The sequence below is a fragment of the Telmatherina bonti genome (genome assembly GCF_933228915.1).
Source record: "Telmatherina bonti genome assembly, chromosome: 20".
Taxonomy (NCBI): Eukaryota; Metazoa; Chordata; class Actinopteri; order Atheriniformes; family Telmatherinidae; genus Telmatherina; species Telmatherina bonti.
The window spans coordinates 9420588-9444895 of NC_136618.1; the positions used below are offsets into that span (position 1 = coordinate 9420588).

Consider the following 24308-nt stretch of genomic DNA (forward strand, 5'->3'; position numbering starts at 1 on the left):
GTTTTAATGTTTTATTTTATGTTTGCACCAGTTTACACAAGTTTCACCAGTTTTATACCAGTTTAAACTGTTTTTTTTTTTTTTACAACATTTTAAACCAGTTTAAACACTTAACAAACTGTAGTCAATGTGATTGCAATCACAAAACGTTTGCACCAGTTTACACTAGTTTAAACTGGTTTTTACAACATTTTAATTCAATTTGTAGTCAATGTCATTGTGACAACGAAACAGGTTTAGTTCTGTTTTTTCATGTCTGTACCAGTTTATACCAGTATTATACCAGTTTAAACTGTTTTTTTTTTTTTTTACAACATTTTAAACCAGTTTAAACACTTAACAAACTGTAGTCAATGTGATTGCAATCACAAAACGTTTGCACCAGTTTACACTAGTTTAAACTGGTTTTTACAACATTTTAATTCAATTTAAACCCACTAAACACATTGTAGTCAATGTCATTGTGACAACGAAACAGGTTTAGTTCTGTTTTTTCATGTCTGTACCAGTTTATACCAGTTTATACCAGTATTATACCAGTTTAAACTGTTTTTACAACATTTTAATTCAGTTTAAAGACACTTGACACACTGTAGTCAGTCTCATTGCTCCAACAAAACAGGTTTAGTTCTGTTTTTATGTTTTATGTCATTTTTGTACCAGTTTACACCAGTTAGACCAGTTTTATACCAGTTTAAACTGTTGAGGAGGAGGATGCTGAACAAACGGCTAGGAAAGGACTTTTACATAATTCAGCAAGACAAAGTGAAACCACATATTCCTCCATCACAACAGCGTTTTGGCTCAGACCAGTCCTGCATGCGGTCTGGGACTTTCAGCAGCTGAAATGTTTGCAGCATCATGGAACCGGATACAAAACAAAACGCTGTTGAGCAGAAAAGTCTTGATGTCAACATGTGATTTGTTTTGTGTTTGATGTGAATAAAATGTTGGTTTATCTGATTTCCATGTCAGTGAATTCTGATATTTGACTCAGGATGTTTCTTTTCACCTGAGACGGAAAGGAGCAGGACGAAGGGTGCTACACTCCAGTCCTGCAGGGTTTCTCTGCCCCAACGCACCTGATTTAGATCAAAGGGATCCTGCAGCTTCCAGTCAGCCTTTCACAATGACCCATCCGTTTCAGTCAGGTGCGTTGGAGCAGGGAAACAACTAAAACCTGCAGGATTGCAGTCCTGGAGGACCTGTACTGTGATCTGGATGGAACTTCTTCACCACGCAGGATTCAGGAGCGAGTGTGTGATGGAGCTGAAACACACACACATACACACACACACACACACACACACACACACACACACACACGCACACACAAACATCTGTCACTAAGATGTGTGAGGAAACACCTGATGAAGCCACCCTGCTGGACGCTGTTACCATGGAAACTCCGATTCGCGAAGAGATTCCTCCGCGCGTGACGAGGCCGCTTGTTTCTTTAAAAGTCTGACAGCAGCGTGCTCCGCCTCTCGCGCTCAGTGTGTGTATGTGTGTGTGTGTGTGTGTGCTTCCCAGTCATGGCCGCCGCTCCGGACTCTCGTCTCTACCTGGGCCTGGACTTCAGCACCCAGCAGGTAAAACAGAACCTCACCTGTTCCTCAGCATACCTGCGCTGAGTGGCACGCGCTTTACGTCAAGGCACGCGTGCACGTGGACTGAAAAGTGGTTGGTACTGCGCAGACGCAGAACAAACAGCCGTGTGTTGCTGTTGTTCATTCTTTGCAGATTGTTTGTTGTTTGTTTGTTGTTTGTTTGTTTGTTTGCTTGCGGACGCAGAAGTCGCGTGAACTTTTCAGCACCGGAAGCAATCAGACCAAGTTTGACTCACGTGCAGAAACGGATGGATGGGTTCATTGATCCGTATCAGCTGCAGTCAGCAGAAACCAGTGCAGGTCCAAGTCCACGAGGAGCCACCAGACCAGAAACCAGTGCAGGTCCAAGTCCACGAGGAGCCACCAGACCAGAAACCAGTGCAGGTCCAAGTCCACGAGGAGCCACCAGACCAGAAACCAGTGCAGGTCCAAGTCCACGAGGAGCCACCAGACCAGAAACCAGTGCAGGTCCAAGTCCACGAGGAGCCACCAGACCAGAAAGTCTGGATGAGACAACAAAACAAGCTGCTGAGACGTGTCTTCAGCTGCTTCTGATCAGGGATCAATTAAACAAGTTGTCAGATCAATGAATATAAAACTTTTTATTACTTCCAAAAATAACTTAAAATAACTTGATCCCTGTAGGCTCCAGCTCTACAGTTTCAGTGTTAATAAATGATAAAAGGTTCCATCCTGTTGGCCGCTGTAGGACGACATAAACTGCAGACACTCCTCAATAAGAGGAAAATCAAACCAAACACAACCACAGTTAATTAAAAGAAACTCTTTTCTCATGTTTGTCACCATATATGTGAGAAAATCATGAAGTTCTTGAGGCTGACTCACTGGATGGACTGGTTTTAATGTTTTATATATGTTAATAACTCCAGACCAGGACTGCTGTAGAACATCTGGTTCATGTCAGGGGAACCTTTAAAAACAGGTTAGATTAGAGAAAACAACAATGATGTTACAAGACTAATGTGGGAAGGAATGAAATGACAGGTTTGATGTTTTGGGTCAAAGCTGGAGTCTGTTGCCCGGCAACCCCACCATCATCATGTGTGTGGTGACGTCAGTTTGTTTACTTCATCATGTTGCTGTTGGATGACATGTTAAGTTTTCGTCAGACGTCCCTGAATGCAGCATGTTATTCACGTGTCGCCAGATCATCTGATTTAATCTGGTGTGTGTGTGTGTGTGTGTGTGTGTGTGTGTGTGTGTGTGTGCCGAAGCTGAAGGTGGTGGCCGTCGATGGAAACCTTAACGTGGTTCATCAAGACAACGTTCAGTTCGACTCTGAGCTGCCTGAATTCAGGTAACTGCTGTGCGTGTGTGTGTGTGTGTGTGCGTGTGTGTGTGTGTGTGTGGTGGGGGGGGGGGGGGTCATGTGAAATGGAGTGGGAGTTATTTTCAGTGTTTGTCTGTTTGTTTGTTCACAGGACTCAGGGAGGAGTTCACATCCACCCTGACAGACTGACGGTCACCTCACCTGTACTGATGTGGGTGAAGGTGAGACACACACACACACACACACACTGTGACTGTTCACTCATTAACTTGACCCCTGGCGCGCTCCTGCTTGTCTTCAGGCCCTGGACCTTCTGCTGGACAAGATGAAGGGGGCGGGGCTTGACTTCTCCTGCGTCAGAGCGCTGTCAGGCAGCGGTCAGGTGAGACGGCACCAGATCCAGAACCAGAACACATTCCTGAGCTGAACAGCATGGATGTTTGGAGAAAACTGTAGCAACATGCGCAGGTGCAGCTCACCTGTCCTGTGGAGACACACACCTGGCTGACCAGGACGCCTTCTCCTTTCAGCAACACGGCAGCGTGTTCTGGAGGAAAGGAGCGTCTCACACTCTGAACCAGCTGGATCCCAACCAGAGCCTGCACCAGCTTCTGCAGGTGTGTGTGTGTGTGTGTGTGTGTGTGTACGAATGTGTTTAAGTCTGACTCAGCTGTGACGCTGCTTTAACAGGACAGCTTCTCGGTGAGGGACAGTCCGGTGTGGATGGACTCCAGCAGCAGCCAGCAGTGTCGGGACCTGCAGGCGGCAGTAGGGGGCGCCCTGAGGCTGGCCGAGATCACCGGGTCCAGAGCCTACGAGGTTCTGATGTCCGTCTGTCTGTCCGCTTGTCCATCTGTCCGTCTTTCCGTCTGTCCTCCTGTCTCTCTGTCTGTCCGTCCGTCCACCTGTTCGTCTGTCCATCTGTCCGTCTTTCCATCTGTCCATCTGTCTGTCTGTCCGTCTTTCCGTCTGTCCATCTGTCTGTCTGTCCGTCTGTCCATCTGTCCATCTGTCCGTCTTTCCGTCTGTCCCTCTGTCTGTCTGTCCATCTGTCCATCTGTCTGTCCAGCTGTCCATCTGTCCGTCTGTCTGTCTGTCCTCCTGTCTCTCTGTCTGTCTGTCCGTCTGTCCATCTGTCCATCTGTCCGTCTTTCCGTCTGTCCCTCTGTCTGTCTGTCCATCTGTCCATCTGTCTGTCCATCTGTCCGTCTGTCTGTCTGTCCTCCTGTCTCTGTCTGTCTGTCCGTCTGTCCATCTGTCCGTCTTTCCGTCTGTCCCTCTGTCTGTCTGTCCATCTGTCCATCTGTCTGTCCAGCTGTCCATCTGTCCGTCTGTCTGTCTGTCCTCCTGTCTCTCTGTCTGTCTGTCCATCTGTCCGTCTTTCCGTCTGTCCCTCTGTCTGTCTGTCCATCTGTCCATCTGTCTGTCCAGCTGTCCATCTGTACGTCTGTCTGTCTGTCCTCCTGTCTCTCTGTCTGTCTGTCCATCTGTCCGTCTTTCCATCTGTCTGTCTGTCCGCTTGTCCATCTGTCCGTCTTTCCGTCTGTCCCTCTGTCTGTCTGTCCATCTGTCCATCTGTCTGTCCAGCTGTCCATCTGTACGTCTGTCTGTCTGTCCTCCTGTCTCTCTGTCTGTCTGTCCATCTGTCCGTCTGTCCATCTGTCTGTCTGTCCGCTTGTCCATCTGTCCGTCTTTCCGTCTGTCCTCCTGTCTCTCTGTCTGTCTGTCCATCTCTCCGTCCGTCTGTCCGTCTGTCTGTCTTTGTGCGTCTAAAGGACCGTTCCGTGTTTTTCCCGCAGCGTTTTACAGGAAACCAGATCTCCAAACTTCATGGGAGCCGAGCCGAAGACTTCCAGAACACGGAGGTCAGAGCGCTGATCACCTGCTGCCTCCACACACACACACACACACACACACACACACACACACACACACACACACACACACACACACACACACACACACACAAACACACAATGCATCTGTTCTCTGACATTAACATGAAGGTGTGTGTGTGTTTGGTTTCAGAGGATCTCATTGGTCAGCAGCTTTGCGGCGTCTCTCTTCCTTGGTGGCTACGCCGCCATCGACTACAGCGACGGTACGGCCGCTTCTGATTTGATCTGACTGATCAGCTGATCAATAAACTCACTGATTGATCCTCGATCAGGTTCTGGGATGAATCTGTTGGATATCAAGACCAGAAACTGGTCCAGGATCTGCCTGGAGGCCACTGCTCCTCACCTGGACGGACTGCTGGGACCTCCGCTGCCATCCACGTCTGTGCTGGTAAGACTGGTCCATACTGGTCTTTACTGCTATATACTGGACCATACCAATGTGAGGTAGCCCAAAATGGTTTGTACTTCTGTTTGTTGGCCAAACTGGTTGAAACCTAACTGGTCTGTACTGGTCTACAAGTGTCCAGAGTAGTCTGGTCATACTGGTCCATATTGAACGGTACCATCCTTACTGAAACAAAACCTAAATTACCAGTCTGTATAAACCAGTTTCAGTTCTGGTTGACCAAAACTGGTCCATACTGGTCTAGACTTGTTTCTGGTCGTATGTATTGGTTCTTTCTGGTCCTCGCTGTGGTTACAGGGTCCAGTTTCCTCCTACTTTGTTCATCGATATGGTTTTTCTGAGAGCTGCAAGGTGGTGGCGTTCACAGGCGATAATCCCGGTAGGAAATCTTACAATTGTCTTATTTTATCTTCAACATTGTTGTGTGTGTGTGTGTGTGTGTGTGTGTGTGTGTGTGTGTGTGTGTGTGTGTGTGTGTGTGTGTGTGTGTGTGTGTGTGTGTGTGAACACTAGATGTCGCTGTTGTTCCAGTGGAATTGCAGGTTAAGTTCAGTCAGTAAAATGCAACTTTCCTTCAGCTTTCCTCTGAAGCAGCAGCTGCTGCTGCCCAACACGGTTTCCAGTCCTCTCTTTGGATTTTACCGTTTCCCAGCTCAGATAGTCCGAACCGCAGCCGGAAAGGATCCGGTTTTCTCCTGAAAAATCCAGATTTATATTGTAAACCTGTAAGAACTGAGAGACAGTCCTGAGATGATCAGGATGGAGCTTCAACGAAACAAAAACATTTATGAGATCAAACAAAAATATTTAGTAAAACTATAAAAACTAAAAATGATATCAGATTATTATTGAACTGTGAGAGAATCCTGGCAGGAAACATTATTATTATTATTATGATGATGATAAGAATTAAATTATTTTATTGCTTTTAAACAGACTGGATGGCGTATTAAGAGCGTTAGCATTTGCTAACATGAAGAAAAGCTTCAGAGTTGGGACGTAAGGGGAATAAGTTGGAGTTTGGTGGACATGCTTTACTTTCTGACATGAATTGACAGTAAAATGTAAAACTTCTCACAGAGAATAAAAATGTATGTATCTGACATGGCATTAAATAGGATCAAATAAATAATTATAAATAAATAAAATTGATAGAAAAAGACATAAGTGAATGACTCTGTAAGCTAAAGGAGTTTTAAATGAAAAGCTGATAAAATATTAAAAAATTTGAATAAAATGTGAAACGTAAAAAAAAAAAAATTAGATAAAAATGTATTTAAAAACTGAAAATTGTCAAAAAAAACTATCCAAAAAAACACAAATAGGTGAAATTGTTTCAGGCATCAGCTGATTATTTTAGTTGCCGTAGCAACCACGTTACACCTGGACTTGTTTTCCGGCTGTTTTTGGACTGACGTGTTTCACGTTGTTGACTTTCTGTTTCCGTGTTGACGTGTTTGAGTTTTTGTCCACTTTGTTTGAGCCGTCGCATGATGAAGATCTGTGTGTGTCTTCCTCAGCCTCCCTGGCAGGAATGAGACTCCAGCAGGGAGACGTGGCCGTAAGTCCCGCCTGTTGCTCGGCTGGTTACCGTCGTCATCACTGTGTGCTGCGCTGCAAGTGTGTGTTGGTGTGTGTGCAGGTGAGTCTGGGGACCAGCGACACGGTGTTTCTGTGGATCCAGGAGCCCCGGCCGGCTCTGGAGGGCCACATCTTCTGCAGCCCGGTGGACCTGCAGGCCTACATGGCTCTGCTGTGGTGGGAACACACACAAACATGATGCTGAATCAGAACAGTCTGTTGTGGAAAAGATTAAAACTTGAACAGTAATCCTTCCTGACTGGATGAAGACATCAACCATCAGAAAGATCTGCAGACGTAGGGTCGACGTAGTAACGCACGTTGTGTACCTGAACACACGAAACGCTGCAGTACCACAGGAAAACACGGGGGGGGCAGTGTTGTGTAGCACGTATGTGACCAGCAGGGATGAAGAAGACGACAGAAGAAGCTGAACTTTTAGAAGAGAGGCTTTGGGAATGTGTGTGAATCTGTGAACACATCTCTAACGTTAGCTCACCAGAGCATGGGCACAGAGAACCGTTGCCGTGGAGACCACCAGATAAGTGGTTCCCAGTCGCTTTTCCTTTGAGACCCCCTTCATTCGACGGCCAAAAAGCCATGCACACCCCCCCCATGCACCTCATGCTGAAACCAAGCTTTACTTCATGCGTTCATTAGCTGCTTCCCACCAGAAATGATGCATTCAAACCGAGTCCGTCCCTTTTGATAAAACCAAAGTTAAGGTAATTATCAACACTTTTTTTATTTTCAGATTACAGACGAATCATCTGCACTGTGGCGAATAGTTCCCACTGACCTCAGTAAGCCCCAGTAAATAGACGAGGATGCACAAGGTGTAGCCCATAGACTGTATTTGAAAGATGGACGGAGCCTTTTACGATTAAACGTAAAGCCTACGTAGAAGTACATAAAACTGCAGTTCCCCCTTCATCCACTAGGGGCTGCAAAACAGAGCGAATCTCCATAGACTCCCATGTTAAAACGACCAACTTCACAGCAGAAATAAACATGTTTACAGCCTGGTAAAAAAAATCCATTTTAGGTTTAATAGGTCAGGTTTACCTTCATGACAACTGTGGAGGGAGTGAATTTTGTTTCTATCTCGCCTGTTTAAAAGTAATTTAATCTCGAAGTTCGGCATATTTAGGGGCGTGTCCTTTTGATTGACAGGTACCAGATCTCCTGCTTCAAGTAAGAAGAAGTAGAACAACCGCGGTTTTTAGTTGGTTAACAACGTGACTTAGCTTTAGCCCGCTTACCGCTGTTAGCTGGTTAGCTCCTGATATCTCCGGGTTAGCTCGGTTAGCTCTTAGCTACAGAAAGCTTGGAGTTCGCTCGATGTCAATCATCCACCATGACGCTCACTTCAGCTCCACCTCTTCGCCCATATTTGTATTTTTCTGGGTGAGATGACGCGCATGCCCCTGCCAAGATGGTGACGGTAGGAACCGCCCACTGAGCTTCAATTCAGCTCTTCAGAAACCAATGGGTGACGTCACGGAGGCTCCGCCCATCTTTTTATATACAGTCTATGGTGTAGCCTGACGCAGGTGGGGTGTGTGTTTATACTGGATTAGAGAGTAAGAGCGTTGTGTTGCAATTTCTTTTCAGATTTGCGGGTGGCAGTAGGGTTGCTACTGGCCTGTAAACTCTACAGGGTGGAGGTTTTTGATGGTTCGCTTTAGTCCCAGCAAGTAGTTCTTGTTTTTACAACAATAGCAGCCAGTGGGATTTATTCAGTGGGAAGATCCAAACATCTGGACACGCATATCGGACTCTGACCAATCACAAGGGAGGACTTTCACATAGCTGCGTTTGTGTGATCGAGATGCATGTCAGGTCTGAAGAGGTGCACATTGAGCTTCTGCTGACCTACGCAGAGCCTCCATGTAATAAAACAATACAATCGTCCTGATCCTGATCCTGATGCTGATCCTGATCCTGATCTGCAGCTTCAAGAACGGATCTCTGACCAGAGAACGGATCAGGAACGAGTGTGCCGGAGGATCTTGGGAAGATTTTTCTGCTGCTCTAAATGACACACCGCTGGGAAACGACGGGAACATTGGTGAAGCTTCTTCCTTCCTTCCTTCCTTCTTTCCGTCCTCTTCCCCTCCTCTGATTGGTGGATTATCTTTGCAGGTTTTTACTTTGACGCCATGGAAATCACCCCTCCTGCAGTGGGCGTTTATCGCTTTGACTCCGACGACCATGAGGTCAGAACATTTTGTTTAAATAAACTGAGTCACCTCCCGCCTGTCTCACCTGTCTTACTTCCTGCAGGTGTCCTCGTGGAGTCCCCAGGTGGAGGTCCGGGCTCTGGTAGAGGGTCAGTTTCTGTCCAGGAGGCTTCATGCTGAGAGGCTGGGTTACTCCATCAGTAAGACCACGTTGTGAAACAGTTCTGAGTCTGTTCAGCAGAGATGAACAGAACCAGACAGTAAATCCAGCTGCTGATGGAAACCGACGTCTTTCATCCCATTTTTAGTGGCGGGAACCAGAGTTCTGGCGACTGGAGGAGCTTCGTCCAATCAGGAGATCCTGCAGGTCAGTTCCGCATCTGTAAATCAGCTTGGTGTTAAACCTCACTTAAAGTCACATGACCTGTTGGTCACGTCCAAGGTCAGCTGGCATCAGAGGCTCAGAGGTTGATGGAAGGAAAAACATGCGTCAAAACGTCTTCAAAATGCACGTACCGATCGTGTCAAGAACGCGCTCAGAACATGTCGAGAACGCACTCTGAATGCATTCTCGACGCCTTAAGGCGTTCTGAAAGGCATTCTCGATGCCTTCTGAGCGCCTTCAGAACGTCTTAACATCCATTGGTTGAGGTCTATGGGTTAAGCCATTTCATTAAAAATCGTGGGGGCTGCAGGCTGCCTCACCCCCAGTCGTTGGTGGTCACCAGTGGGTTTTTCTTTCTAAGCTGTAAGAATATTTTTATTTTTGTTAATGTGGTTGCATTTCATCCATAGTTTTTATAATTGAATGGAAATTCAAATAACAAGGTTTGTTATTTGGGGTGAAAGGCGTATTTATTTTAAGCCATATTTCTTTGGTTTGCTCTGGTGATTGCCTGTAATATATTTCAGGAGAGAATTATGATAAGACTGCAGAAATTTGTCAGGCTAGTAGACATAAAAACTGCCTTAAGTTGGGAACCACTAGCAAGGTCTTGACAGAATCCCTGTCTTTAAGCAGGTTTGTGTTGTGTTTTAAAACGAAAAGAAAAATCCTATATGTGCCGCCATTTTGGACCTACCTACTGTACACTGTCAGAAACTTATGTGAATTTCCAATATGCCTTAAGGCGTCGAGAACGCGCTCAGAACGCGTATTTTGAAGACGTTTTGACGTACATTTTTGGCGCAACCAGCCTTCCATAGAGGTTCGGCGTCTACAGGAAGAAAAAAGGGACATAAATGGAGCCGAGAAGCAAAGCAGACACATCCGTTCGCTGCTTTCTCACGTTTTCCAGACAGAAAGTCAGAAACCTATTCAGTAGACAGAACGGTTCCTCTGATGTCAGAAACATCATCCAGACTTTGTGTTTTTATGTCATCTGGTTTAAGTCTGAAGAAACAAATGGTAAAAAAATGAAACGGAGACGGAGGGAAATAAGATGCGATTAAAGAATAAAAAGTTAGTCAGGAAGCTGAACGATCACATGAGCTGCAGCTGATCCTGAATCAGCTGAAGTCTCTGATCCGTCTGCAGGTTCTGTCCGATGTCTTCAACGCTCCGGTTTACACCATCGATCTGTCCAACTCCGCCTGTCTGGGATCAGCCTACAGAGCTCTGCATGGTAACACACACTCCGCCGCTTCAACACGTCTGCTCGTCCAGTTAAACACCATGCAACAAACAGCTGAAAGTGTTGAATTATTCCCAAAAACCAACAAACAAAATGAATTTTTCTTTTTCTGGAAAAGCGTCATCAGCAAGCAGATCATGTAAACATATCATGCAGGATTTAACTCGAAATGAAACGGTATATTCCGGTATATTTCCCAGGTAGATTCACTACTAACTAGTTATTCTCTCGCTCACCTTGATCATCTTTACATGTTGAGGAAACAAAAATCTGTTTTTAGTTTTTTAAAACTTGATAACTTAAAACAAATGGAAGAAGATCAATTTGTTTAAACTGGCTTTTTCTGCACAATAAGTTGACTTTTTAGATCTGATTTTATTTTGATTGATTGCTTTTAGATGACTGTCATTTTTTAGTTGTCCTCGTGTATGTTATTTATTCTGTTTTTTAACCTCCCACAATGTGGCACTTTGGTCAACAATGTTGTTTTTTAAGTGACTTATAAATAAAGTTGTATAAAATTAAAACAAGCTTTATCAACACGAGTAAACGGCATAAAAACTCATTTCTTCCATAACCGTCTGTACGACATGACATTTTTATAGTTAAACCTTTTCAGACATTTAGTAAAAAAGCAGCTTTAAGACACTTTAGATGTAAAACTAGTAAAGTTTCAGCTTTGCGGGGCGTTCCGGTGTTGTGGACAGGATCTGCGACGTGGTCTCTGCTCAGGAAGCGGAGCTGTCGTCGTTTCCATCGGCAACCAGATGCAGCTGCTGCAGATGTTGCTGGGCAACCAGCAGCTCGGACTGCGTGTCTGTAAAACAAGTCTGTAACCTGTGGGTCGGCAGGTTTCCCCGCTGAGTTCAACCCGGCCAGACGGACAGGTTTTTACTGCAGACAGTTGCTGGTTGGACACCTGAACACAGCTGATCTGTTGCTCATCATCAGCAGCTCTGTTGGAATGAGACTGGTTCCTTCATACTGGTTTTTCCCTTCACAACTACTAAAATAAGAGAAAGATGGTTTAGTGTAGCAACAATGTATTTTCACATCTTGCTTGTTGGCCACTGGTGTTAAACGCCACACAGTGGAAGGCTGCTGTCGTCACACTTTGTTTCATCTGCTAAGATCAATAAAAGGAATCTGGCCGTGTCCTCAGGTTGCAGAGGTGTGAAACGTTCAGAGGTCTGCATGAGTGTGTGTGTGTTCACAGAGCTGCAGCTCCTGTTTGTGAGTCTGTAAATGTGCGGTTGTGTTGCGTGTCCTCTGCAGTGTGAGAAGGTGAGGCTGGTCAGCTCGCTGCTTGGTATCAAATTATCCAGAGTGCATCATGGGAAGGCAGAGATGTTGTCATCAGAGTCACGAGGCTCGGCTTCAGCGAGGTCGCGACACAAAGTTCACGGAGACGACACCATGTCCACGCCGACCTTTTTATTTATGGTGCTGAGCTCACGAGCTTCCTCAGCAGCGTCCTGACCTTCTCTTCATGTACAACCTGTGTGTGTGTGTGTGTGTGTGTGTGTGTGTGTGTGTGTGTGTGTGTGTGTGTGTGTGTGTTTCTGATTGGTCACCAGACACTCAACCAGACCTCTGATTGGTTAACAAGCTGAACAGAAACTTAAGTCAACTGCGGAGGAATTTATCGTGCAGTGACTGGACTTGTTTTCCTCTTGAAAAGGTTTGTTGAAAAGGAAAGATTATTATTATAAATAATAATATAATTATTATTAAACAATCAAAATTATTATTATCATCAAATAATCAGTTATGATAAAATAATAAAAAATAATATTTATTATTAAACAATCAAAATTAATTTTGTTATTAATAATAATAAATTATTATGATCAAATATCAAATATCAAAATAATAGTCAATAATATAATTATTATTATTAAACAATCAAAATTATTATTATCATTATTGTTATTATTGTTATTGTTATTATTATTATTATTATTATTATTAGGAAAGGCATGTTTATTTTTATAGCACCAAGACAATTCAAAGCTCATTAAATGACACATTTAAGGGTGTTTAATGTTTTAATACACAATTAAAATGGTGTTTAAAAAAAACAAAAACAAAACACAAATAGCAACATCACAATAAAATCATAAATTATTTTTAAACAATTAAAAGCTAAATTAATTAGACGTTGCTGTGCAGATTTCATGCAAGGCACATGAGAATATAAGTGAGTAAATACTTTATTATTTTTTATTATTATTATTTTTATTATTATTACATACAGTAAATTCTCATCTTGCATGTGGTTGTTGACACGTCGTTTATCTGCAACGTTCTCCTTGACGTTCCGTCGTTCTGTCCTTAACAAATGTAAAAAGTTTCATCTCTGCCAGCATGATGACATCCGTCTGTTACGTTGGCGTGATGTTCGCCAGAGAGCAGAGCAGAGTTCAGAGTTCTGGTGATGAAAATAAGCTGGACAGTACACTGTAGCTGTGTGGCCATCAATTCTTCTTCTGCATCTTTGTCCTCTTCTTCTTCCGTGTCATCTTCATCTTTGTCTTCTTCGGCACGTCTTCCCTGTACTGAGTTGTCTTCTTCAGCTGGTTCTGTGTCTTCTTCTTCTTCTTCTTCTTCTGCTTCAGCTTCTTCTTCTGCATCTAAATAGTAACTTCTGTTTGATAAACAATCTGGAAAGTTTTATTGATGCTGAAACCATAAAACATAAACATCTGATTTGTATAAAAGTTGCTTCAATGCAGATAAATGTCACAGACACTGGTTGAGAACATGATCATCCCACTGGGTTGGTTACTGAGTTAGTGTTACCAGGATTAGTTAACAGCAGTTAATAACTCTGTAACTATCACACATCTCTCAGCATCTCATTGGTTGACAGACGCTGCTGAAAGCGGAGTCTCTGATTGGCTGATTGTGTTTTTCAGGTCTGCTTGCAGAATCGGGAGTCTCCTTCTTCGATACGGTGAAGAAAGCACCGGAACCACAGCTAGCTGCTTCCCCACACCCAGCGGCGAAGCAGGTACGCATGCCGGCCTCGGTTTACTCTCCGGATCCAGGCGCCTTAAAACCAGATCCTAAAAAACTGCTGATAAGTGCAGAGATGCTCGTAGAGATGGCTTCCTGCTCCCTGTCCACACAAACACTAAAACACACACACACACACACACACACACTTTGTTCTTCAGTAATATAATTAGCATTTATTAAATTAGTCACAACGTGTGTGTTTGTGTGTGTTACTGGTTCATGAAGCCTCATATTTCCCTGCAGTGTGTCCTCCTACACACACGTTTTCATGTTTTGCCATTTTGCTTGGCTCATCACTCCAGAGGTTGTGAAGTGTTTTTTTTGTGTGTGTGTGTGTGTGTGTGTGTGTGGGTGGAACTGATCTACAGGCCTTTTAGCCTCAAGAGTGTTAATGAGAGAGACCTGTGGGTATTATTAAAGCAGCAGCTCCTGCTGTTCTCCTACCATGAAAATATTGCTGGAGCTCACAAACTGTTATGTCGTTGATGCTTAAAGGTTGAGCTGCTGAAATCATGATTGTGGCTGCAGAACAAGTGTGTTAAGATTTTTTTTTTTTTTTTTTTGCATGATACTTGAGTTTAATCAGCAGTTGTTGAGACGAAGGAAAGGTGGTGGACGTTATTTCTTGATTTCACAGCCAGCCGTCTTTCCTTTCAGCATCGCTGTGTGAAAACAAGTCAGGCTGAAGTTAGGAGACATAAGGCCACAGAGTTTCATGAGACACACATACAAGAATAAGTAATCTGAGTCTGTACACATCTATATATTCACATATAGATTTTTGGACACAAACACACACACACACTGCCCCACTTTCATGGTTCATCTGCTCTTTTATAATTAAATATTTCGTTCCCTTATGGAACAAGCAGCGAGGAAAATTTCTCACATACTAATGGAGATGTTTCTCTGCTGCTTCAAGGAGCGCTCGAGTGTTCAGACGTGAAAATTTATATTCACGCTCCTCTGCAGAAGACGGATATGCAGACAGACAGACAGTTGCATCCGTCTCCTCCATCGGTTTGGTCCTTTTTTAAGAGGCTTAACTATCCATCGCTTGCCGCAGAAAGTGGAGAATTATCGCTGGAAATTGTGGGGAAGTGCTCAAATCACGGCAATGCCATCTCAAGACACTTTACAGACAGAGAAGAAAACATAATGAAGGCCAATTCATAATAGCCTTTATAAGGAAACCAACAGATTGAGTTGAGTCCAACTCAATCTCCCATCCTGAGCAAGCACATGGCGACAGTGGGAAGGAAAAAACTCCCTTTTAACAGGAAGGAAACCTCCAGCAGAACCCGGCTCAAGGACAGGCAGCCATCTGCCTCTGCTGTGTGGGGGGAAGAGGACAGAAAGACAACAGGAACTGCTATGCAACAGAGAAAGGAAAGTTTTAAACTGAGCGGATGATGTCACCGGCAGCAGGTAGGACAGGTAAACATCTAGTATGAAATGAGGCTTCTTGCCAATGATGTGTCCACGATCGCAGCATCTGTAGTTAACAAGCATGTTACAAAGCAGACATAAACATGTTTATGGCCTGTAGCGATGGTGACTGGTGAGCTGTCCAGGGTGTACCCTGCCTTTTGCCCAAAGACTGCTGAGATAGTTTCCAGCTTCCCCGTGACCCTTCATTGGATCAAGTGGTTAGGATAATGAAAGAATGAATGAATGTTTACAGCCTGCTACAAAACATTTTAACTTTCATACTTCAGGTTTACCTTCATGACAACTAAATATTTCTGTAGCTCATTTAGATTTAAGGTCATTTTGAACATCAGCATCATTAGGGGCGGGTCGTTTTGACTGACAGGTGTCTGGTATCCAGCGGCAGTGTGTGATAACATGAGTTTGTTTAGCCCTCCTACCTTCATTATCAGGTTAACTCCTGTTTAATCTTGATTAACTCTGTTAGCTCTTAGCTACATGCAGATTGGGGTTTGATGGCTGTCAATCATCCACCCCCATGATCACAGCCCCCCCCCCCCCCCCCCCCCCCCCTCAGCTCCAGCTGTTTGCCCATCTTTGTAATTTCCTGATAAGATGGCGTGATGGTGAGAAGCGCACACCGAGCTGAAATCCAGCTCTTCAGAAAACTTTGGGTGATTTCAGGACGTTTCAGGAGCTTCCGTCCGTCTTTCTCCACTTTACCATCTGCTCCAAACACAAGCGTCTCTCCCGTTACCATGTTTACACATCCTAACATGTGCGAAAAGTTTTGTAATTACCAGCAGAATTAATTCCAATTAAATGATTTCACCAGGAACATTCTGTCTCCAGGTGGGGAAGAACAACTAGTCCGTGCATTTGTTCGGGATTGGACGACTTCAATTCCTCATTATTGCTCTGAAGATCCTGCGTCTGATCTAAAAGGTTCTGAAAGATAAAGCAGGACACCTCGCTTCCCTGCAGCTTTAGCTTCCTCTGGTTGACTAACTGTTTAGTGAAAATGGTCAAAACAGAAACACACAAAGTCTGAACTGAACTCATTAGTTTGTTTTTGTAAAGTTCCCCGAGATAACTTTATTTAAATAAACTGAACTGAAGACTGAGGCTGCTCCAGCAGCAGCATCTTATCTTCGTTTCCTCGCTCTTCTGATAGAAAAATCCCAGTCCGGCCTCGTGCTGAGTCTCCAGTCTGGTTTCATTTAGACCCGTCTTCTTCACGGTCTCACGCTGTCCCATCAGGTCGTCTCCTCGGGTTTCTGTGTGGAAACAGGAGGAATAAAAAGCTGCCATATCTGCAGAGATGAGAGGAAAGAGGAGGTGATGAAGAGGTGAGGGTCGAGCAGGGATGTCTCGCTTACCTTTTGTTCTGTCAGTCACTTCTCCGCACCCCAGCAGGGAGGGGGAGGAGAGACGGGAGGGGGTCATTCAGGAGGGAGACACTCATCTTTTCAATCTGCTCCATTAAATTATGAAAAATGTTTGGAAGCTTGACCTCTCTGCTGCTAAGACCGCTCAGAAAACTAGATTAAAAACTGAAACTTATTCAGAGATAATCAGTGGAGAGCGACAAACGCCACGAAATGCAAGTTTCACGTTCATCTGTCACCCAGTTTGACCAGAAGCCTTGTTGGTTGTTCCCATTTACAAGTCTCCAGTTAGTACCAGTTAGCATCCTCCATCATAAGATGTGATTCAGACGAAATCAAACATGACTATTCATCCATTTATTCATTCATTCATTCATTTTCTGAACCCACTTATTCCCAGGAAGGATCGTGGGGAAGCTGGAGCCGATCCCAGTAGCCTTCGGGTGAGAGGCAAGGAACACCCTGGACCGGTCACCAGTCCATCGCAGGGCTTCAAACATGATGATTGATCCACAGATGTTTTCTGTACCTAGAATCTCTCTCTGTGCAGCATCATGTGATGTTGCATCAAGCGTACTTTGGACTTTTTATTAATTATTTTTTATTTTGTTTTATTCCTGACAGTCTCACTGCAGAATGTGGAATTGTTTCACAGAAATAGATTTAAAAGAGAAAAGGAAAAAGACAGCGACTGCGTTGCTCAGTGGTTCCCTGCACACGTAAAGCTAAAACCGCATTTATCCCTTCATCTTCATATGATTTTACAAAAACACGCAGTTCTCCAAACTCCTAACAAAGCAGACAAGCTTTTTTTTTTTTTTAATTTACTCTGTTTTATTAAGATATTGCGTTTATGTTTTATTTATTTCATCATTTCTTTCTCGTTTATTCATTCATCCTCCGAACCGCTTAGTCCGATTAAGGGTCATGGGGGAGCTGGAGCCTATCCCAGCAGGGTACACCCTGGACAGGCGGCCAGTCCATCGCAGGGCCACACAGAGGGACAAACAACCACTCACCCTCATTCCTACGGACAATTTAGAGTAACCTTTAACCTAAGATGCATGTGGGATATTTGGACGGTGGGAGGAAGCTGGAGTATCTGAAGACAACCTACACATACACATAGAGATAGGATGGGGAGAACATGCAAACTCCACACAGAAAGACCACAGTTTGAGCCTGCCCCCAGCTGAGGATCGAACCAGCGATCTTCTTGCTGTGAAGCCACTGTGCTAACAGTCTCCTGCGTCGGCTTTGTGTGTAATTTAGTTTTCAAGGTGCTTGACTATTTGCCACTTGATGCAGAAAATGATGCAACCTGACACACAATTAGGGAGAGGAACAAACCAGAGAAGAAGAGGAAAAGGAAGAAGGCGGCTTAGAAAACGACAAATAAAAAGCATCTCAAGAACATTCATAAGAAGTCCAAGGAAACAGAGAAAAACTTTTCTTCCCATTCTTTTTATATTCATGTACTTTGCCCTGCCCATTAGTGAATAAACTGACTTAACAACTATATGAAACGGACACCCACACATGGATGCATAAGGGAGCTAAAGGCTGGGGTAGGTAATGTTGCTCGGAGACATTTTAATTTACTCTGGGTGAAGTGGTTCCTCGTCCTGATAGTAGTTTATACATTTTGTTATCATGAACAATAAGAAATAAAGTTAGACCCCTCAGTTTACTGTAAATCTGTAAAAACTCTGACCAATCCAAACGTTAGGACCCGATTTAAGTTGTTAATTTCTTATATTTCGGAAGCTTCTTCTCCCGGCTCCCCTCCTCCCCCTCCAGCGGCGCATATCTGATAGCCACACCCTGCATATAAATAGCCTGTTAGGATGAAAAGTAATGAAGAAGAAACTCGGAAGGCAAACATGGCTGAGAAAATGCAGGAAGGATTTCCCGGCCCTCCTCGGTTTATTTGTCGCCTCCTGGTAAACAGCCGAGGAAGAGAAAATTGTTGCGAATAAAAAAGCCTCGGATCACGCAAGGAGCAAAACCAGAGGGGGATTAGCCAAGACAGGGCGCTCACTTTCACATCTTGCTAGCTCCCCAACATTACCTACCGCAGCTTGAAATGGGCCTGAATAAGGCCTCATGGTGTTCCGCAGGGCTCTGTTCTGGGCCCGTTACTGTTCTGCATCACCAGGTTTCCGGAATCGAGTGTTCAGATCCGGAATTGGATTTACTTTAAGATGATGGAAAAATAATTTTTACGATTTGAACTCATCTCTTCTTGTCGTTTTATAAATGTTTTCTAGCTTCCTGAAGCAAACAGACTTTAGTTTCTGAAGGTCGACCAGGTTTATGATTAGTTTCTAACTCGTGAAACCATCCAGATCTAGTTTTATTTTCTTAATTGCCAGATGTCTCACACAGTTCTATATGTACTAACTCGTTGTTTTCAGCCTCATCACTCTGAAATGTCACACTTCAGGGGTCAGTGTTAATCTGATGGAACTGTATGTTTACTGAAGTCATGTTCGTCCTTCATAATTAAGCAGCGCGGCTCGTGAATAAATAACGAGCTGTGCAGGAACACACACTCTGCAGGCGTTCTGTTTATACTGACTCTGCAGCAAAGGATTAAATATGGAACAGCCACACAAAATTATGGTGTGTGCTCAGCCGTGTGATGAGAAAACTCCCTCATATGTTTGTCTGTGTGCAGTCTTTCATGTGGAAAGTACATACTGAAAATGTCTGCTTTTGGTTTAGACTGGATCAACAAAGTGTGTGTTTTGAAGCAACAATGGCACTGATCTTTCATATGCAAACCCATGTTTTCTAAAACTGTAACAAAACTTTAATTTGTTTAAACCTTCACTTACCAACTTAATTTGTATTTAGGAAGTAGAAAAAAAATGTAAAATCTGATGCGGTTCTTTTAGAAGTTTCTAGAAATAGAGACAGAAAAGTTCCTATATAATGACGTCATTCTTTAATCAATAGATTAACAGGTGTCTGGTGAGGGTGTCAGGATTGGGTATAAATGAAGCATCTACCACGAGCTTAGTGTGTATATCAGCTGTGTTTCACCACTATTTCAGACTCAATCAGCAAATAATTCTCAATGACAGATTTTTAAGAACTTCAGTCTTTCAGCATCTATAGAGCAGAAAACCGGAAAAAGATCCGGGTTGTGTGGAAAAGCAAAGGACAGAAACTGTTGTCTAGTTGGGACCTTTGAGGCACTGCAGGAGAAACCATCATGACACCATGACCAATAGTTACACAGGAACTTAGGAGGACCTTAAAAGACAGTTTTCACTTGACAGTCCACTACCAGAACCAGAACCTGAAACTGGAAGGAGACACACTGTATTAGATTCAGCAATGGAAACGTGACTATTCAACTTTTACTGCAGTTGATTCAACACTTGTCCATTTTATCTTAAAGACTCATTACGTAACTTTATGACTTTAAAACTCTGCGTCCCGGACTTGTTCGATGACTCAGTGACATCTATCGTGTATATCTAGAGCCGCTGCTGCCCAGCAGCGTCCAGGGGCTGATAAACCAACATTATACTTTTACATCTGGGACGCTGCGCAACGTTTCAGCAGTTTTACTGGATGTTTTGATCACGCAACGTCGCTGATCAGCAAAGAAACCCAGGAAGATTAAAAGAGAGAAAGAGACAGGAGTAAGTGTAAGACCGTCCTCTGCTGGCTGGAGAGCGAACAGGTCAAGTAGGATGCAGGATGGATGTTGGCTTAGCCACCAACAAGGGGTCCTGATGGCAAAATGGTAAAAGTTCTGTAGAGTGTCTTTGTGACAAAGCAGCCTCATCACGTTGGCTGCAGACCGACGTCTCTACATCCAGCCACACACACACACACACACACACACACACACACTAAGAGGTTGTTAACCCTGTTGACTGCTAACTGGGAAAACCTGAAGAAAGATGCGAATGGATGTCACAATGCGCCAGTAACATCACTGTCATGTGACGCCCTGAAATGCGGCATCACGGCTTATTGTGGTGTTTAATCTTGTGATAAAGGGTTAATCATTGTGATGTCAACTATGTTTAAATGTATATCCTGCCTATACTCAGCCTGATAGTCTCAAATGTATCTGTTTAAATATTTGTGTACAGAATCAAATGAAATAGAAGAAAAACCATCGGAGCTTTAAGTTTATAAGGGACTCATTCAGAGCAGAAAAGAGTGGAGAGTAGGTTGGATGATCATTGGCAAGCTGGCTTTGGAGAAATCTGTGTGGAAAACCTGTGTGAATAGTGTAAATATGGTGCATATTTGGATGGGAGCCCTGGATATATTGCTGCACCTGGGAATAAAAACCACTACTACAGAGTACTGATGTCGCCATCGTTCTTGCACTGCACAGAACCCCGTCACAGTCTTTGATACGATTAAGTTGGTCAGTGAAGAATCTGAAGACAATTTCTTTGGACTTTCTGTTAAATGGAACAAAACCTAAGTTTTGCTGCATTTCCATAAAACGTCCAAATTTGCAGACATGATTTAGGAAACTCATTTTCTCAGGTAAAATTACTTCTTTATGTTCTGATTTTTTATAAAAAACATCTAAGATGGAAGGAGACTTTAACATGGAGGGAACGTCTGTATTTTCAGAAGGAGGATAAATGTCTACTGTAAGATTAAGAAATGTCTGGGGTTTATGTGAACGGTGAAGAAACTGGGTGTTTCAGGTTTTATATGGTAAATGTGTGTTTTTGTTGATCTGCAGGTGTACGATGAGATGCTGAAACGCTTCGCCCGACTGGAGGACAGAGTCCTGCTGAAGACCAATCAGACAACTTGATGAAATCCTGTCTTGTTTCTGATTGGACAGTTTTCCTCTCAATCATGTTGCAATATGTCTAACCTGGTATGGTGACGCTATCAGACAGACACAGCTTGTCCTCAGTTTTCTTGGTTGCCAGGTAACAGTTTGTGCCTGTGTGATTGGTTGACTGAAACGTCTCCACGGTGATGATGTAACTTCTCGCTGTTTGTCCAGGAAAAAAAAACATAAAAACAACAATGTGGACACTCAGCCTGATGGTCTCGCATATAAAATATTGATTAGTTTTTAATCACTGTCAATAATTTTAGCATTATTACATTCTGATGTCCTCATTAGATTTAAGTCATAATGAATGAACAACGCCAGCTGCCCTGAAGCAATAAATCATTTCAGAAGTAAAATCTTTCATCACAACAGAATCAAATTAACCTTGAATGTTCAGATCTGATTACTGTCCGAGGAGAGATTTTACTGCTGGACTTTGCTCAGCTCTCGACATCAGAATCAGACATCAGAATCAATCACAACATCTAAAACAGCTAAAAGACTTGTGCTTAATCCAAACAAACCAGACGTGTTCATTATTTAAAACCTGAGATTCCTGAAAACACAACAGGAACTCTGAAGGAACTAAAACATGATAGAAAACCTTTCAACTTGACCATAAATGATCATGTTTTCTCTCATATTCTCAGGAGTTATGAAAATGGAGATTTTTAAAAGCTTTTCTTTGCAGGTCTGGAAGGTAGAAGCTTGTGTTGGTTCCCTCTTGTTTCAGTCTAAACATCATGTTATATCAACACGCTTCTCAGCACAGCTTCAACCGTTTCAGATTTAAAGAGATATTTTACTTATTAACGCAGAGTCCAGAACCAGGACTGGAACTGATCTAGCTTGTAGGACCCATATTTAGTGTTGAGGAACTAACTAAAGGATTTTAACCTGACTAGTTATTTTAGTTATGGATCTGAACCCACTCTTACCTCAGGCTTCTGAACTGGACCAAAACAGAAATAAGTATATTTGAACACAAGTATTTTCCAACAGAGTGTGTTTTTTCTCTACATTCCTAAAACGCATCATCTACATGGCTGCATCACCACCTCTGATTGGCCACCTCTGATTGGCCACTTCTGATAGGCCACCGTAATCACGTCACTGATAGGGAAAACACTGTGGCAGGATTTTGAACACAAATTTATCGCCTAAAACTCTCAGAAATGAAAACAAATGGCTTGTTTTGTATCACCAGACTGGTATCTACATATACAAAAAGTATCAAAGCTGATATTTTGATTGGCAGATATCCAGAGTATTGATACGCCCATCCCTGTTTCAGATGCTTGTATCACTGAAAGAAACATTTCAATTCAGTTCAATTCAAATTTATTTATACAGCATATATAAATCACCCCCTGCTGACCAAATACTTCACAAAACAGAAAATACAGATAAAATTATAAGTATGATTAAAAATAGAGAAATAAAACTTAGGGTGATTAAATGATAAAACCTGCTAATAAGATAGCAATGAAATAAAATGCAAGTAAAAAAAAAAAAAAAAAAGAAATGGTATAAAACAGTATAACATGACAGGATTACATTGAATCTGAGATTAAATTGTAAATTTTGGTTGTTTTGATCCATGTGAAATTCATATGTACAAGTATTTTCCTTCCATGTGAAATATAAACGGACATCATTGGTCCGTGGGAAATCTATAAGTTTGGGAGTCTGATCTTTGTGAACTACAAACATTTGAATGTTTTCGCTCTGTGCACAAGCACAAGTTTGTTTGGGTGTGAAATTTGTACGTTTTATTGTTTTCTCTCTTTGTACAAGCTGCGTTTGGATGTCTTTGGTCTGCGTTAAAATTGTTTGTTTGAATGGTTGCTCCAAGAAGAAAAACATGGTTTTGAATGCTTTTGGTCAGGGCCAAATTTCTATGTTTGGATGTGAAATTCATACATTTGTTTGGTTTTTTTTTTGTTTTTGTTTTGTTGAGTGCAGAATTTGTATGTGGGTGTGAAATTTGTATGTTTGGAGGTATTTGGTCCTTGTGTAGTGTATATGTTTTGATGTCTGCTCAGAGTGAAACATGAAAGTTTGAATAGTACAGATCATGCCAAATCCATACCTTTGGATGTTAGATACAAAGCATGTTTGGTCCCACCCTGGTTCAGATAAAAGCACTGTTGTTGTCATTGGTTTGAGGTGTAAAGTACATCTCACCGCTGCTTTCCAGTTGAGCCAAACCAGTTCACTTTTATAAACGCAACCATGACTGAAAGTCACAGAAACAGCTGATTAGAGCTTCAGTTTCTGAACACTTTGCATCTTTTAAAACATATTTTGTCGTAGATACACTGCTAATGATGTATTTGAACGCAACAGACTTATTCTGCACACTCGTGTCCTCTGAAAAATATTATACTAATTAGATTTTATTTTTTGGTATAATTCTGACTAAGTTCAGTAGCACGATTGATATAATAAAAAAATACCTCCTGTTGTTTCTCCTCTGGTTTAAAACAGAATAAAGTTTTTGAACTTCTTAAGCAGGGCAAGTTAAAGTCTTCCTCTTCTCTCTGAAGTGTGTTATTAAAACCGCTGCTGCTGGTTAACAAGCAGGAAATTTTCATTTAAATAGAAGTTTCATTAAATTGCGAAGTAATTTCAACATCCTCTGCTGCAGTGTGGCTGTAATTTCCCTTTGCATGGTTCAGCTAATAGATAAGATAAAAGCAGCTTTGTATGGGTCTCCTGTGCTGCTGCACGTTCTACTAAGGCTGATGCTGCAGAGCACATCTTCCTCATCACAGCATGAAGTGTGTAAATTATTTGTTCAAAGGGAATAATGCAGGTAAACAGAAGAAAAGTCCTACATTAGACGCATACATGAATATTATATTTTATTTGAAGACTTAATTATAGAAATAGTGATTTTCTTATTTGTATTCATTTCCTCCTTAATGAACAGAATTAAAAACTAAACTTTATTTTTTATTATAAGTGACTAAATTACATTCCTAACCTGCCTCACATTCCTATATCAGGCTCATAAGCCAAACAA

General features: G+C 42.7%; 1 protein-coding gene across 2 annotated transcripts; it reads left to right on the forward strand.

The window, feature by feature from the left end:
* Positions 1-1535: 1535 nt before the first annotated feature.
* Positions 1536-23628, forward strand: xylb (xylulokinase homolog (H. influenzae); the record flags this gene model as incomplete). Of its 2 annotated transcripts, XM_079259853.1 has the most annotated exons (19): positions 1536-1592; positions 2846-2928; positions 3053-3122; positions 3203-3283; positions 3432-3518; positions 3592-3720; positions 4701-4766; positions 4930-5002; positions 5072-5190; positions 5506-5587; positions 6729-6769; positions 6851-6966; positions 8745-8860; positions 8935-9008; positions 9076-9172; positions 9281-9339; positions 10510-10597; positions 13525-13619; positions 21176-23628. In XM_079259853.1, 19 exons carry the CDS (start codon positions 1536-1538, stop codon positions 21248-21250), a joined length of 1608 nt encoding a protein of 535 aa, XP_079115979.1. In that variant the 3' UTR covers positions 21251-23628. The 2 variants fall into 2 exon arrangements, with proteins under 2 accessions (XP_079115979.1, XP_079115980.1); XM_079259854.1 differs by lacking the exon at positions 4701-4766.
* Between the last annotated feature and the right edge of the window lie 680 nt (positions 23629-24308).